Source organism: Solanum lycopersicum, chromosome 5 (genome assembly GCF_036512215.1).
Source record: "Solanum lycopersicum chromosome 5, SLM_r2.1".
Classification (NCBI taxonomy): domain Eukaryota; kingdom Viridiplantae; phylum Streptophyta; class Magnoliopsida; order Solanales; family Solanaceae; genus Solanum; species Solanum lycopersicum.
In genome coordinates this window covers 65,180,627-65,197,326 of record NC_090804.1, presented here as the reverse complement: position 1 = coordinate 65,197,326, position 16,700 = coordinate 65,180,627, and the positions used below count along the sequence as shown (strand labels likewise).

Here is a 16,700-nt window from a genome sequence, read left to right as displayed (position 1 = left end):
TATCCTACGTGACATAGTACACTCGGAAACATAACATTACGCAGGACACAAAAACACAAAATTGTTATATAAAACATCACATAGGACACAAAATTATCAAATAAAACGCAAAGTTACGGGGGATAAAAACGTCATTGAGGGGCAAAAATGTCTTTTACCACATTTTTCTCTTGGCGTTAAGTTGGCGGTTTCTTCTCATAGACGTCGTATGTATTCTACAAATTGACATTTCAAAAACGTTGATCTCTCTCTCCCTTCCTTGCCTATTTTCTTCCTCAATTTTCTCTCTTCTCTTTTTCTCTCTCTCTTTCTTCATTCCACCGATCCAGATCTCAAGAGTGAAGAAGACGAAGAAGAAAATTGATTAGTAATGGCGGCCGTATCGCCATTAGCAAAGTATAAGCTTGTGTTTTTGGGCGATCAATCTGTTGGAAAAACCAGCATCATTACTCGCTTCATGTACGATAAATTCGATACCACCTACCAGGTTCATCAATTTCACCCAATATATTTATTTCTGTCTCAGTTGATCCTGATTAGATATTATAAATATATTTATTTTTGGGATCTATGCACAAATAGCCGCACAGATATACTGTTTACTATTTCTAGCCTGCGATTATATATATATTTTATAAATTTGTTTGGCTATTTTTATCTTCATTAGTCGATCGATCGAGGCTATTTAAACGCAAATAATGTTTTAATTTTATATTCTTACCGTTTCAATTGTATTGAAATGCTAGACAATTTCTTTTTTGGTGTTTCGTTTTTTTTTTTTTGCGTTTCTACATTGGATCATATACTCAATCAATTAAGTTTCAATGACAAATTCCTTTACTCGTATTGTTTTCGTACTTGTTATTTATTTGATTTTCAATTTTCTTTGAAATCATGGTCAAAATTGTACTTTTTTGTTGTGTTTTTGGTATGATTTTGATATTCTATCAATCAAACTAGATTTGATTACAAATTAGTTGGGGTTGACTGTATGCATAGATTAGATCAATCACAATTTAGTTATAGCGGACTAAATGAATCATTTATAAGAGGCGGAGTTAGAATTTGAAGTAATGCTACCGAAACCCGTAACTCATTTTAGTAAGTGGGTTCACTGTCAAATATTTATACCTATTTATTGGAATTCTTGATACAAATTGAGGATCTAAGCAAAAGCTATTGGATTGATCCGAACCTGTACCTAATATTGTAGATCTCTTTTTCCACTATATTAGTTCGGCATAGTAACCGAAAATGGACCTCCTTTTGATCTGGGCTTAGGGTGGCTATAGCAAAGCACACATGGGTGGAGTTGATTCAATATTTTAGAAGTTCTAACAAGAACAATTTTGTGTTTTCTACAATTTTTTATGTGGATCAATGGCCTCAGATAAGTTTAGATGAGTAACATAGTCAGTGAGAATTCATAGAAAATCCTAACTTGCTTGAAACTGAGGCATAGTAGTTGTTAGTGAGAACTCCACTAGATAATGCTTTGTCAGTTTCTCCTTTTTGTCAAATTTTGAGTAATTTCCTTTGTTCTTTTAGTATACAGTTGTTGGATCTTGATTCCTATCGCTGTTGACTTTCAGTTCTCATGTCATTCTTTGTTTTCAGTTCAATGAAAATTTGTGCTGCAATACTTATGTGGAAAATTGATGTTCTGATCAATTGAATTAGTATCAACCTATTGCTTACCGTGTTTTATGTGCAGGCTACCATTGGTATCGATTTTTTGTCCAAGACAATGTACCTTGAAGATCGTACAGTACGCTTGCAGCTCTGGTAGGCCGTTTTTCTAGATTTTTTTGTTTAGATATGCTGGATACCATACTCTGCTCTTTTCTTTTTTCACTGGACTAAAGTTGCAACTTCTCATTTCAGATTTTTTGCCTATGCCTTAAACTGCTCGTCCTAAATTTTCAGATCTTTTTGTTTAGATATGCTGGATATCACACTGCTGCTATTTTCATTTTTTTTTTTGTTCATCAAAAAAGATTTGTTGCCTATGAATATACTACTTGATAATGTGAAAAAGGAACTGAGAATTATGTAGTTAGCTGGAAGAACCTTTATTGCCACATTTAAACAACAAACAAGTCTACAAAATTCTATTTTGACCCCTTGCTTACTATCATTTGGGGTTAACGGAGTTGAATAATTTTAATTATGCATAAATATTTGATGGATACCATAGAAGGTAACCTTTTTATGTTCATACATGTTACAATTAAGAAAATGAATTATCTAAAATACTATCTATTTCTAGTCTTAGAACCACAAAATCTTTTGATTACGGTAGAAATGAAATGATTTAGAACCAAACATATACTGGTACAGTTGAGATGAAATGTTATCATAAGATCATGCCTATTTAAGCTTCTGTACCTAAAGTTTGAACATATGTTAGTTTTCTCTATTACTGACTAAACGTTATACAGACAAGTAAAGAAAGTAATCTTTTCTCTAAAATAGAATGAAGTGCTGTAGGAATTGTGAACCTTCTGCTATGATTATGTAGATGTTTTGGCAGCTGGGATTATAATTATCTTACTGACTGATCTAATTTGCTTATTGTCTGTTCATTTTATTCTTTTGCTAATGGTTGTATCTTCACGTGTACAGGGATACTGCTGGTCAAGAGAGATTTAGGAGTCTTATTCCCAGCTACATTAGAGATTCTTCTGTCGCTGTAATTGTGTTTGATGTTGCCAGTGAGTAATTGATTGAATATTTGTTATACAATGTGCCTACATATATCTGTCACCTTTGCGGCCTACTCGACAATTTTAGGATTGTTGAGCAAACTGAAATAGAAGTTCTTTAAGGAAGTCAGTCTATTGGTTATACAATGCAGTATGGTATTTGTCTTTGATTATTCTTTTCTTTAATATGCCATTATATATTTTTCTGATAAATCATCCATTCACAGACCGTCAATCATTTCTAAACACTTCAAAGTGGATTGAGGAAGTACGTACTGAACGGGGAACTGATGTCATAATCGTTCTTGTTGGGAACAAAACTGATCTTGTTGAGAAAAGGTGGGGTTTGCAGTGATTGCTTCTTTCATGGATTCATTTCTTTTGACAGTTTCTCTTCTCACTTATCCATAGCTGTACCTTTTTTCGTGGTTTACCTTTTCCTGTTTTATTTAACATTGGCATGATCTGTACCATGGGCTAATTCGTTTCTGGTTAGGCCTAGTAAACCTTTTAGCTTCTAGTTCCTTTAGTATTCATAATCATGCTTAGAGTTTTGGTCTCAGCATCCGTATTGGTATGAGATTCTGTACACAACTGAAATAACAAAAGGTTGCTCTAGGATAACAACTAAAGCAAAAACAAATTTCACCTTTGCCGATTAGGTGGAGAGCTTGTAGCTGGAGAGAATTTGAGCCGATACTTTGTTTTGGGCATGTGCTCTTGCAATTCTCTTATCTATTTTCTTTCAGAAAAATAAAACTTGATTTTAAAAAAGATTATAGATAAGGGGAAATTGGACCAACTCTGCTATAATATTGATGTCAATCTTTTCCGCTATTTCTCTAATTTGGATGATAATGTTTAAACAGGCAAGTATCCATCGAAGAAGGTGAATCCAAGGCTCGTGAGTTTAATGTAATGTTTATAGAAACTAGTGCTAAAGCAGGATTCAATATCAAGGTACAGTCTCGTCTTCATCACTTAATATTTGCACATAACATAGAGTTGAGTTCATGCTTTTCATAGTTGTTAAACCGATAATCTGATGACCCTATTATGTGATTGAATACTACAGCCTCTGTTCCGAAAGATTGCTGCTGCTTTACCTGGAATGGAAGCCCTTTCGTCCACGAAGCAAGAAGATATGGTGGATGTGAATTTGAAGCCTACCACAAGTTCATCTAACGCAGAGCAGCAAGGTGGAGGTTGTGCATGCTAGATTTTGTACGTAACAAGAGAGAGATAAGAAGTTGGACATACACAAAGATGCAGTTGCATCAAATTATATCATAATATATATAGATGTTCAATTAGCTCATTTTGTTAGATCATTATGAGTTTTGGAACAATTTTGGGTTTTTATTCATGTTGTACAACAAGTTCTTTCAATTCTGATGGTGAGGTAGCTGACAACTCTGTTGTTACTATGAAAACTTGTGATTATATTTTATGTGATGTGATTCCTAGTTCAGGAATCTTTCTTTTTTGTAGTATCATTTCAATTTGTTGTGATATGGTAAAAACTGAAATAGCAGGCAGGCACTCATTTAGGCTTGTTTAAAATTTAAACTTAATGAGTTTAATCTCTAAGATTTGTATCATTGAATTCATTGTACTATTGAAATTACGAGTTAAAATCTAGTACTTATTGAAAATTTAGTAATTCTTTTCACATACATACATATATATATATATATATATATATATATAAGATTTATTATTTGATCAATCAAAGCTTTGATTATAGTAGAAACTAGAGTGCCAATTTGCCAAAATGCAAGCAAAACATGTAAAATGCATAGTTAAGTTCTCAATGACTTTGACAATCATTGAAGAACTTAACTATGATGATATATTCTTTATTATTTCTAAAAGTGTGAAGTGAGAAAATGTGAAAGAAGGCAATATTGCTCCTGCTCTTGGAAATGGAGATCACACAAGGAATATGGTATTTAAACAGAATTATCTAAGCATATTCTCTTGCAAATATTCAACAAATTGATATTAGGAACTTTTAAAAAGTTCTCTCTATAATGCAAATATTCCCTACATAGCAAGTTAATATTTTTTCATAAAATTTTTCAACTGGTATTCGATATTCATATTAAGATCCAATTAAATTCATTTACATCGAAAAGTCTCACATTCAAGCGTAAAATGCTCTCTTATAATTATAATTTCATATCTGAAGCTCGAATTTGAAATATCTAATTAAGAATAAACAATAGATTCCTCAACAGTCATTTTGGTATAGCCAGTTAATGTTAGTGGCCTTTGAAATATATTGAGATGCCATTTTATGAGTCTGACCTGATAAATAATGCTCCAAGAAGTTTATGCTAATTGCAATTGAATAACCAACTCCTTTTCACTTTAAAATACAATTTTTTCTTATTTAGGTTAAATTTACAATTTTCAGATATACTCTCTTTTTCTAACAAACTAAGAAATGCCACAATCCAAACTCATGTCAGCCCGAACAATCATAATTTGTTTCTTGATCTACTTCATCATTAAAATCATGCGTATCATTTGAATTTATATTATATTTTACTATATTTTTATACGACTATTCTTCTTTATTTCAACGTATAACTTGCTTAAAATATCAGATATATTAATACTTTTTTGTAAATTTGCTAGCTTAGAAGCTTGACAATATTCTCCATCATTGTGTCACATACATACTCGCTATGGAACTCAACGTGATAAAGTCCGATTCAGCTATATATTTATTACGATTCAAATTTATATCACACTTAGTATTCATTTTGACCAAATAGTGCCTCTCACTTTTACCAAAACATATGATGAACATTTATCTGTCACTATAAGTATCAATATCATAAAAAACATTAAAATAACATTATTTTTTTTCCTTTTCTGGCATTGTGTCACAAATTCACAATCAAAACAAAAAAAAAAAATTGAAAAATTTGTACAGTCCTAAGCCAAAAAAAAATTAAAAAATTGTTTATTTTCTTCTTCATGACGATGGAATCAATGCATTTGTTTCCTCTATTTGTTTCTTCTCTTTTAAAAATCCCCTTATTTTTCATATTCCATTTTGCTACAGTGTGAAATTTGTAATGAAAATGGTGAATCAATCGGATCCGGGTCGGGTTCGGGTTTCGAGTTTGAGCATTAGTGATCTGTGTTTGAATTCGATCGGGTTTAATGGTAGTGATGGTGGGTTGTTTCTAGAAGATTCGGGTCCGAGATCATTTGTGTCGTTGATCGGGAACCAGGGATTGTGTTATTCGGAGAGTCGACGGAGAAGGATTGGATTCGAAGTTCGTGGCGGTACCGGCGGACGGTTTTTGTCGGTGACGGCGTCGATTAACGGCGGAGGAAATGAAGGATTTGAGGAGGATTCCGGTGAAACGGCGGCGGAGAGTGAAATGCAAGTGTGTCGGCGGAGAGTTGAAAAGGTGGAGGAGGAGGAGGAGAAGAAGAAGGTGCTAAGCGGTGGAGGAGCTGCTTTGAATACTACTAAACATCTATGGGCTGGAGCTGTTGCTGCAGCTGTCTCAAGGTAAGCAATAGCACTTCTTCCATTTTGAATTTATTTTGATTACTAATTGTTGTCTAGTTAACAACATACTTGCTTATTAGTATTGAAATGAATGAATCTGAATAGAGCTGAATGGATATAGGAGATTCGTATAACGAACTTAACGGGTTTAATTTGTGATTTAAGACTTTTGTTGGATCAATCAACTAAGCCTCAACGATAAAACCAGTTGAAGTCAGCTATATATTGTTGAAGTCAAGATAATTGAAATACCTTGTTGTATCAATCAGCTAAGCCCAAACGATGAACTAGTTTAAGTCAGCTAGACGAATCCGTTAGTTGTTGTTGTTGGTATGATTTTGTATTGTTGAAGTCAAAATATTTGAAATTTCTACTTGTATCAATCAATTAAGCGTCAACGATAAACTAGTTGAAGTCAGCTATATGAATCCATTAGATCTGTTTTGCTCTATTAAGCCCATTTCATATTCAAAATGTTCTTTGTGGTAAAGGTAAAATTTTGATGGCATTGAGAAAATTGTGTCTATTTGAAAATTCAAATTATTTAATCATTTGGAATCAATTGATTGCGCATTTACATGCTTGGACTATCTGATGTTGACTTTCCTGTCATTTAACTTGGATGGATAACTACGTGGTGCATGTATTAATGTATTCTTGGTGTTATTGGGATTCAAGGGACTAGATCAGTTGATACTTGAAAAAGGCCAGTCGGTGCACTAAGCTCCCTCTATGTCTGGGGAATGACCGGTTGGATTTAATGTGCAACCTTGCTTGCATTTCTATAAGAGGCTATTTTTACAACTTGAATCCGTGACCACTTGTTCCTAACGTTACCTTATTTATTTATTTAACAAAAGAAAATAGAAAACAGACATTTGAAGATTCTAATACTAAGTAATGAAGAAATATTGAATTGCTTAGATATGAATATTACCAGGTTGGTGTTTTCTCTGTGTAAAAACCATGAGTTGTTACATTAAACATTGTAATTACTGCTATGTGGTATAATTTTAAGCATATAGAAATTCATTTAATATGTTTGTTTATTAATTAGTAAGAATCTTTAAGTGTGAATACTTGGAAAAGCAGGTATCAAACAAGTATCTTTAGTTTAAGACTACATAATTCAAGTCTTCTTTACTTTATTAAGCTCTATCGCAAGTCAAAACCATACAAACAAAGAAACAGAGGGAGTATAATATTTTTTTGACACTGAAATTAAATAAAAAATTGACACTGCACAGAGGGAGTATAATATAAGTTACAAATACTCTCTTTTTTGCCTCCAAAGTATCTCTGATTTCTTTTCTTCCATTCAGTCCACGCCAAACCTACTGCAAAGTAACAAAAACTCTAGAAACCCATATGAGAAGAGTTGAGTGTAAAGGATATCCATTGCTAGAAAGATTTAAGCATGAATGTTGAAATATAGAGTTAGACTCTTGTTACTTGAGCCGGGAATATATCTGCTTTTTGGTTGTGAAATGGATCAATGTGATGCTATATCTTAGCAGAATAAGTTTGATGCTTTCGAAACAAAAAATGTTTATATGCTAACAAATGCTTCTTTCTGTGTTGTAACTTTGAATTTGGCAATGTGAATCTTAGTAATACTTTCTTGAAGCCTTGTACTTTAGTGGCATTGAATGGGTTATGTTCCCTATAAACTTCATATAACCTGTAAAATGTTGATTATTTGTGGACGACTTCTGCTTTTCTGAATTGCTTTTGTTTCAGAACTTTTGTTGCTCCTCTTGAGAGATTAAAGCTGGAGTATATAGTGCGTGGTGAGCAAAGGCATCTTTTGGAGCTCATCAAGACTATTGCAACCAATCAAGGCATCAAGGGATTTTGGAAAGGGAATTTTGTCAATATTCTACGCACAGCACCATTTAAGGCTATCAACTTCTATTCGTATGAAAAATACAGGGATCATCTGCTTAAATTAACTGGTAATGAGGAGGCAACTAATCTTGAAAGATTTGTTGCTGGTGCTGCTGCAGGAATTACTGCCACTGTGCTCTGCATACCTATGGACACTGTGAGATATATTTTAGTATAGTCAATCTTTTTGCTTATTGATTTCTTTTTTAAAACCATAATCAATTGAAATCAGTCGAGTTGGATATGCATCCGTTCCTGTGCTACTAAATCAGGGGAGGGAAGTTAAAGTATCTTGGAAGTTGGTGCTGGACGCCAAACTATCTTTCTTGTCATGTTATATGGTGAAACTAGCTCTTAGATTTCCTAGGTTGTGTGCTTCAAAAAATAATGCAAGTAGATATGGACATTCAACAATTTCCTTTACCCATTTGATACTTTCTGACTGCTTAGCTTGACAAATTATTTTCTTCAAGTTGCAAACGCTGCTTAATTGTTACGAAGTTTTTTTGGTTTTCCTTTGACTCTATGTCACTGATCTGAATGAAGTCAGAGGAACTAGCAAAGTGAGAGAATATGATTGGGGCTTAATTAAACTTAAAGAAAGGCCAGAAGCATAATTGCTAGAGACTATGTCGAATGAAGCAGCTGTGGAGAATGTCACTGAAGATTCAGTTCATCTGTAACAAATACAGGCTACAGCTAATTTAATCATTTGAAAATATTTTTGATGAGTTGAGTAATAGAATCATATTATTTCTCTAGGTTTGATATATTAGCATGCTGCAGGACTTTTAATCATGTGCTATTACTTTTCTTATGTGAGTCCTACAGTATACGAAACACTGGTTTTTAGCTCTCTCTTCTAAAGTACCTCAAGATGATCTGACCACATCTCTTTTTATCTTTGGAAATGTCAATATTCCAGATTAGGACAGTAATGGTAGCACCTGGGGGAGAAGCATTGGGAGGCTTAATTGGTACTTTTGGCCACATGATTCGCACTGAAGGATTCTTCTCTCTTTACAAAGGCCTAGTTCCTTCCATCATAAGCATGGCACCTTCAGGCGCAGTTTTTTATGGAGTTTATGATATACTAAAATCAGCTTATTTGCATTCACCAGAAGGAAGGAAAAGACTACAAAATATGAAACAAGGTGAAGATCTAAATGCATTAGATCAACTGGAGTTGGGTACAGTAAGAACTTTGATATATGGAGCAATTGCTGGTGCTTGTGCTGAAGCCGCTACATACCCATTTGAAGTTGTGAGAAGACAGCTTCAGATGCAGGTACGGGCCACAAAAATGAGTGCATTAGCAACTAGCTTGAAGATCGTCGATCAAGGTGGGATTCCTGCTCTCTATGCAGGATTGACACCCAGCTTATTACAGGTAACATCAAACATACAATTTCTTATCGACTCTTGTTCTATCTTTTAGTAAAGTTCCTTCGATCTTCTAGTTGTTTTACTTGTTTAGAAGAGTTATGTATATAACGAAACACATCTCTTTATTGTGCTCTTCAGGTTTTGCCATCAGCTGCAATCAGTTATTTCGTTTATGAGTTCATGAAGATTGTTCTGAAAGTAGAATAAATACGTGATACGGTTACCCCAATCGATTCATGCCGAGGAGTGCTATAAGTTGACGCTGACAAAAAGTGTTGTACAAGTTAAATCTCATGGGAGTTTCTGGCCTTGTTGTATTGTGTTGGCCTGAACCCAGTGGTGGAAATAATGCATCTCATTTAGAAGGTATAGTTATAGGCTTTGCATCTGTATCTTAAAAGGAGGAGAAATGTGTATTCTTCTCCATTTAGTTCTGATGAATTGTGGAGCAAGTCTTTTTCTATGGTTCAAGGCAGATTTTTTTTTTCTATGAATTGTGAAGGCTCAAATTACTCATGAGAAAATGCACATCTTATAAGTCAAAAGGATAAGGTGACAAATTAATTCTGAGCTACAAATTTTGTGGGGGGGTTTTTCAAACGCTATAGCCTATAATATTTAAGCACGTGGCACTTTTTGGGATCCACTGGTTTTTTTGGCCTTAGCTGTAATAAAAATAAAATAAAATTTGGCCTTAGCTACAAATTGCTAAGAGGTAGGGATGTTGTAGCTATCCATCCCAAGTGATCATTTGGTAAAAGACATAAAAAATGAATGAATTCCCTAATTAATTATTTTTGGGACCCCCCAAACCCCCTATTAGTTAAGAGGTAGTCTAATCGGAGAACTAAATTATCTCAAAATTATAATTTGATCGCGGAATAATGTTTGGATTGTTTGGTGTATATATTTTTATCAGGAATAAAACTCTATTATTGATACTTGATATTATAAAGTGTGATTCAACTTGGGAAGAGTATATGACAAAAATGTTAACTCACAATTGAATAGACATGTGTAAGAAAATAAGAACAAGAAAAAAATGATGAAAGGCAAAGTAGAAAATTACAAAAATTATATACTAATCTTTAAATTTGCGACTTTATTCATTGATTCACCATACTAGTGGAAAATTTATATAAATATTCTAAAGGAAAACAAAATGAAGGCAAAGTAATTGAAAATTACAAAATTTATATACTAATCTTTAAATTTGTGACTTTATTCATTGATTCACCATACTAGTGGAAAATGTATATAACTATTCTAAGGAAAACAAAACGAAGGCAAATTAGTAATTAAACTTGAAGAGAAAAATGAAAGAAAAAGAAAAGTTTTGTGAAAGTTAAAACTCCAAGCAACTTACACAACACATTACTCTATTAAAAATTTGCAATATCTTGGAAAAATGATATACTTCAAGCTAAGTAGAAGGCCAAGACAGAGATAAAGTGAAACTCCTTGTTGAGTGATCATTCGCTATCTGGAAAAATAAGTTGAAATTTCAAGGGATCTATTAGTTTTTAAAACTTATCAATGTCTTGGAAAAAAGAGTCTTCAAGTAGGTCGGACCAAATAGAAGGTGGAGCTTCTTCAATATTATTGAGTGACTGCTCATTATCTGGCAGAAAAAGATGATTCGAATTTTTGCTCTCTCCTGACAAGCCAGACGAAATCACCACTTCTGATGAATTTTCTTTACTTCTCTGATCATTCATGACTTGAGGAGGCGGTGGAGGAGATAAAGAAGGGAGCCATGGAGAAGCCGGTGAAGTTTCTCCTTGGCTCATAATCCTAAACTCAGTGTCTTCAGTTCGAACCCTATCTTTGTTTAAAGAAGTTTGGAAACTACTAGGGGTGTGTAATTCAGGCAAATGGGAAAAAGAGATTGAATCTTGAATTATAGGTTGATCAAGACTTGAAGGAATTTGTTGAACTATATGATTTCCCAAATTATTATTATTAGTGCTTAAGAATTGACTATCTCCTAAAGAATTTAAAAGATTATAAGCTTCCACATTTTGGATACCACTTAAAGTACTCATATTGTTGTGAGGTTGTTGTAGAAGATTTTGCAAGTAATGAAGTCTCATAGCTTGTTCTTCCCATGAGTGACTTTCAATTAGTTCCTTCAAATTTACCAAAGCTATGAGATGTTGCAAGCTATCAAATATATCAGTTCTAGGTCTATGAGTCATTGGATCATATCCCATTTGTATTAGCTTCTTCTTCAAATGAGTGTTCCAAAAATTCTTGATTTCATTGTCAGTTCGCCCCGGTAGATGAGTTGCAATTGCTGACCACCTAATATAAACAAAAAGAAAGAGTTGATCTACTTTTATACTCCATCAAAAAAACAATTTTTATTTTTATTTTTTTTAAAAAAAGCCAACTTGTTTACTATATATGATAACGTAAAACTTTTACACAATCAAATTATCTAAAATATGTTATAGTTAATCGCACATAACGAATTAGACTAGATAAAGCTACAAAATAAGGCATATTACCTCCTCCTATAACATGTTATAAATAATATATAGTGATAGTTCATCTTATTTATGTTATTGGGGGTTGTTTGGTTTGAGTAATAGAAAAATTAACCCAATACATAAAATCTGACATAAGATACTACAATGTTTGGTTGAGATATATAAATAGTTATAATCTCAAACATAAAATGTTGCATAATAATATATGCATTAATTAAATTATGTGGAAATATATATATTATTTTTAAGAATGTAAAAGTAACGCAAGATTGATAAACTATTTAAAGACAAAAACATTCTTATAGTGTAAGTAAATCACGCATTATATTTTACTAATCTCTGCATTAACAATCTCCACGTTATTAACCAAACGATCCTAGTGCATGCAAGATGAATCCAAAAAAATACAAAATTCTTAATTTCATATCATTATAATCAAATTTCGAAGAAAAAAAAAACAAGAAAATAAAAGAAGAAATAAAGAAAAATAATTACTTGTTTCCTAAGACAGCATGGAGATTGAGAATTGTTTGTTCCTCTTCGTGAGAAAACTTTCCTCTTTTAATATCTGGTCTAAGATAATTACTCCACCTTAATCTGCAACTCTTTCCACATCTATTAAGACCTACACAAAATCAAAAAAATAAAATTTTGAATAATCATATACATATGTGAATAAATAAAATTTTCGAGTAAGTTAAAGTTATATACATCATCAATCATATCACTTAAAAGAATACCTGACAGTATAAAAATTATTTACAATCTCAATCTTTTTAAAAAATATTTGCAATTACGAACATGAAAGATAAATTTATTTTTAGATTATCATAACCGAAAAAATATATATATATGTAAGCACTATGCTACGATTCTTCTTCACTTACACGACAGAGTGATTTTTTCCTCTTATAAAAATTGATATATTAATTTCAAAAAAGAATCTCAAACATGATTACGTACACCTAGCTCTATATCTTTATATGACTAGTTAGAGGGCGATCGACTTATCGGACCAGAAACCAAGAAAATACCTGCAAGTTTAGGGAGGGCTCTCCAACTACCATGTCCATGTTTATTGATATAATTGGTGAGCTTTTGATCTTCTTCTGGAGTCCATGGACCTTTCTTCAAACCACTCTCATCACAACAAGGAGATCTTCCCATTTTCTCTCTTTTTTTAACACTTTAATTAATACTTTATAATATAATTCTCTCTGATAATTTGGCTAATTATTAGCTGCCTCCTTCAACTCCTACTAAAATAACTACTCAAATAACCTCATATATATAATATACTTAGTATTACTTATGTTGTACAAAACATGACTTATGTGAGAGTTAATTATTTATTATTTGTTTTTACATTTATGTGTTGGAGAAAGTAGTTGCTTGTCAATTTGGTACCTCTCAAATCTGTGTGTGATTAATTAGTCAATAATTTTACTAATAATTTTTCATGTTGTATCCGGTAAAATTACTTTTTTCATTCATTTTTATTTATTATGTTGCGTTTTTTAAAATTTAATTTGATTAATTTTTAAAGTTAAATTAGATTACATTAATTTAATATTTTAAACATAAAATTTAAATATTTCAAAATCTAAACGAAAATTACGATTAGTTGCAATTTTTTTTATATTAATATGATGAAAAATACATCGAAAATTGTTAGTCAAAATTTTTATAATTTGACTCTAAAAAGAAAAGTATGATAATTAATAGTGGAAGGGATGATATAAAATTATTATTATTATTATTTCTTAATTTAATTTGATTGGATATAAAATTTAATTAAAATATGAAAATTTTTTGTAATGTTTCAAAACTATCCTTATAAAGAGTATAAATTTGTGGATTTTTTATCAAATAAGTAATAAAAATTTGTTAGATATTTTCAGATAAAAAATGTCTAATTCTTTTTTTAAATTAACTAAAAAAATATACCTAATTTGGGACAAAAGAGTATTTGTTTTACTAAAGATATTGAACTATATCTATCATACCAAAAAAGTCATAAAACTAATACGATGACACGTTTAATGTTACAAATTTCAAAAGCCTTATACCATCTTAAAAAACTATTGAAGTATTTATTTTTAAATAATAATATTCAACTTAATTTTTGGGTATTACTATTTTTGTATTTCTGATTTTCTTTTTTATTGAAGTTGTGGATATTTTGATCCTAACTTGTTAGAATATGTAAACTTTATAGTATTGTTTTGTCTCAATTAAAATGTCCTTTCTATGATTATTAATTAACAACTAAAAAAATGTTTTTGCTTTTTCTTGAATATTCATATAAATGTGGTTAATATGATATAATTGAGAAGTTTTTTGAAAAGTCAAAATTGTATTATCTATTGTATGCGGGTCGAAAGTTTAACAAATTATAACTATCGACTTATTATTTTAAAATTAATCAAATTAACTTTAAAAATATCAAATCATTCCAAATCAATTTGATTGGTAATCATAACCATACTATGAACATCTCTAATCAGTACTTTTAATGGTCTTGTCGTTCTTTCTTAAACTTTATGCTCAATTAAACTGTATTATACCCGTTGTTCCTTCCGAGTTTTATTTACTCTTAAAGGAATTTAACCTTTCATTTAACCCCCTTCTTCACGAAAGTTAGTTAAGTTAAAAAAATTTCTCCTAGAAAGCAACACTCACTCCAATTTTCATCCACATATGATTGCTTGTTCCACAAATGTTCTTTGTCTGGTAGACCAACTTATATCACATTTTTTAAGTAAAAAATATTAATAATTAATAGAGTATTAATTTATTAAAAGAAAGCAAAGGGATTAGTTTAAAAGAGGAAGTGATGTCACATTAAGAGAATTAATTAATTTTCTTAGTAAAGATTTCAACATATTGTGTTACTGTCAGCTAAACAACTTATTTGCTTGCTGGATTGGGTTTTCACCCAATAATGTATCATATATACTAGGATTTTGTATGATTCTAGTGACATGTATCTATGATTTATACGATGTGTTTAGATATATGTATTTTGAATATATAGGATTAGAATTAGGTTAATTTATTGGGAAAATGTACAAGTATCCCTCTCAATTTATGTTTGAAATTTTGGAGACACACTTATATTATACTAATTTATTACCCTCCTGAATTTGTTTTATAAATAATTTTTGGGCCCTTTTCAGCCTACGTGGCACTAGCTTGAAAAAAGTGTCAGCACGCGCTATGCGCACAAGATAGTGTCACGTAGGTCGAAAAGAGATAGAAAGTTATTTGTAAAATAAGTTAAAGGAATAATAGAACCTTAGTATAGTTTAAGTGTGTCTCTGAGATTTCGAGGCTTAGGTTAAGAGGTACTTGTACATTTTCCATAATTTATTTTATATACGTTATATTGATCAAGCGAATTAACATGTATCTGGGATACATGACTATATTGTTTACCTCTCTCTATGAGTTTGTATTTCATAAATGTATATATGATACCCAAGATACATTTATTTTGTGTGATTTCATGTAATTGAGATGCATTAATTCTCTTGTTGATCTCACACACACATATATATATATACTCTTTCTATCTTGCTCGCATTTCTCTTTTTTTCCTCACCTTTCTATGCATATATATTTTAAAGTGTATCTGATAACAAAAATATATGTATTAATGTATATATCTAACTTAAAGTCTGATATGAAACTATTAAGTATTGAAACAATATGCAATAATCTAAAACTGTAGAGAAAATTAGTAAATACAATCGGAATATTTGTGTAATTAGATTTAAAAAAACTTGTATAATTAATCGAATCCTCATTAACTTTGATGGAGAGCTTCTTCTCAAATTCTATATATCGTGGTTTTAAAAAAAAATTATTTTAAATTTTCTCTCTTTTCTATTTCTTTTTATGATTATGATATCGGACTATATTATTTGTCATTTTGAAAATTCAAGAATAAATTAATTAATTATTTTCTCTCTTTCTCATTTTATTTTCAACAGTAATTTTAGATTGCTTTTTTAAAGACTATAAATTTTTAATAAAAAATATATTTAATAAAGAGAAATTATATCTTAAGACATGAACGAAAAAATAATTTTAAAAAAAGCTTTTTAATTATTAATATTTCTTTTTAAAACATATAAAAAAATCCATAACTATAGATAAATTTAGACAGATAAAAGACTAGATAAAGAGATAATCTTAATTGTAGGTGACCTGCTTATTAAACAAGAAGGGTCTCTATTGCTAGATCTCTGGACCTAACCTAGCTATCTGTTTATATTTATAATATTATAAATATTGCAAGTTTTATGGGTAAAAAATAATTAATCCAACTTTGAGAAAAAGTAAGAGTAACTTTCACGAATAACAAACGTAATAATCGTTTTGTATGTTATAGTTATAGTTTGCATAATTGTATTTCATAGCAAATTTTATATTTGCTATGGAGTTTTTAATTCGTATAATTCGCTGAGTACATCCAATTTTATACAAATTGTCTAGTGTTATATAAATTCATTTATACGTTATAATTTGTATAATAAGATCTGTATTTGCATAATTACAAGTATATAGGACGAAAATATATGTATTTGTATTTGATATATACATTTTTCTATTTCTTTATACAAATACAAATGCATTTTATACATTTTATATATTTGTATATCGAATAGGTAATTGTATACCGAATCAAAT

The 16,700-nt window shown here is 30.9% G+C and overlaps 3 protein-coding genes across 3 annotated transcripts; 2 read left to right on the top strand and 1 right to left on the bottom strand.

Moving 5' to 3' along the window:
• The first annotated feature begins 206 nt into the window (after positions 1–206).
• LOC101255401 (ras-related protein RABH1e) lies at positions 207–4,192 on the top strand. Its single transcript, XM_004239969.5, has 6 exons — positions 207–487; positions 1,715–1,785; positions 2,626–2,714; positions 2,933–3,044; positions 3,575–3,665; positions 3,781–4,192. Exons 1-6 carry the CDS (start codon positions 371–373, stop codon positions 3,922–3,924), a joined length of 624 nt encoding a protein of 207 aa, XP_004240017.1. The 5' UTR covers positions 207–370; the 3' UTR covers positions 3,925–4,192.
• Positions 4,193–5,533: 1,341 nt separating this feature from the next.
• Positions 5,534–10,001, top strand: LOC101255696 (probable mitochondrial adenine nucleotide transporter BTL3). Its single transcript, XM_004239970.5, has 4 exons — positions 5,534–6,240; positions 7,981–8,284; positions 9,053–9,517; positions 9,652–10,001. Exons 1-4 carry the CDS (start codon positions 5,795–5,797, stop codon positions 9,718–9,720), a joined length of 1,284 nt encoding a protein of 427 aa, XP_004240018.1. The 5' UTR covers positions 5,534–5,794; the 3' UTR covers positions 9,721–10,001.
• Positions 10,002–10,713: 712 nt separating this feature from the next.
• LOC101255997 (transcription factor MYB92) lies at positions 10,714–13,266 on the bottom strand. The gene is made up of 3 exons (XM_004239971.4): positions 13,040–13,266; positions 12,501–12,630; positions 10,714–11,817 (listed from the first exon to the last, which is right to left on the bottom strand). The coding sequence occupies exons 1-3, from the start codon at positions 13,170–13,172 to the stop codon at positions 11,037–11,039; spliced, it is 1,044 nt and encodes a 347-aa protein (XP_004240019.2). The 5' UTR covers positions 13,173–13,266; the 3' UTR covers positions 10,714–11,036.
• Between the last annotated feature and the right edge of the window lie 3,434 nt (positions 13,267–16,700).

What these genes read in the sequence shown, in the direction of transcription:
- LOC101255401 (XM_004239969.5), top strand. Translation starts at nt 371, where the DNA reads ATGGCGGCCGTATCGCCATTAGCAAAGTATAAGCTTGTGTTTTTGGGC. An exon ending in ACAGTACGCTTGCAGCTCTG is followed by an intron (nt 1,786 to 2,625) that starts GTAGGCCGTTTT and finishes TCACGTGTACAG; the next exon opens with GGATACTGCTGGTCAAGAGA. An exon ending in ACTGATCTTGTTGAGAAAAG is followed by an intron (nt 3,045 to 3,574) that starts GTGGGGTTTGCA and finishes ATGTTTAAACAG; the next exon opens with GCAAGTATCCATCGAAGAAG.
- LOC101255696 (XM_004239970.5), top strand. Translation starts at nt 5,795, where the DNA reads ATGAAAATGGTGAATCAATCGGATCCGGGTCGGGTTCGGGTTTCGAGT. An exon ending in GTTGCTGCAGCTGTCTCAAG is followed by an intron (nt 6,241 to 7,980) that starts GTAAGCAATAGC and finishes CTTTTGTTTCAG; the next exon opens with AACTTTTGTTGCTCCTCTTG. An exon ending in TGACACCCAGCTTATTACAG is followed by an intron (nt 9,518 to 9,651) that starts GTAACATCAAAC and finishes TGTGCTCTTCAG; the next exon opens with GTTTTGCCATCAGCTGCAAT.
- LOC101255997 (XM_004239971.4), bottom strand. Translation starts at nt 13,172, where the DNA reads ATGGGAAGATCTCCTTGTTGTGATGAGAGTGGTTTGAAGAAAGGTCCA. An exon ending in AGCCCTCCCTAAACTTGCAG is followed by an intron (nt 12,631 to 13,039) that starts GTATTTTCTTGG and finishes GATTTTGTGTAG; the next exon opens with GTCTTAATAGATGTGGAAAG. An exon ending in CATGCTGTCTTAGGAAACAA is followed by an intron (nt 11,818 to 12,500) that starts GTAATTATTTTT and finishes TGTTTATATTAG; the next exon opens with GTGGTCAGCAATTGCAACTC.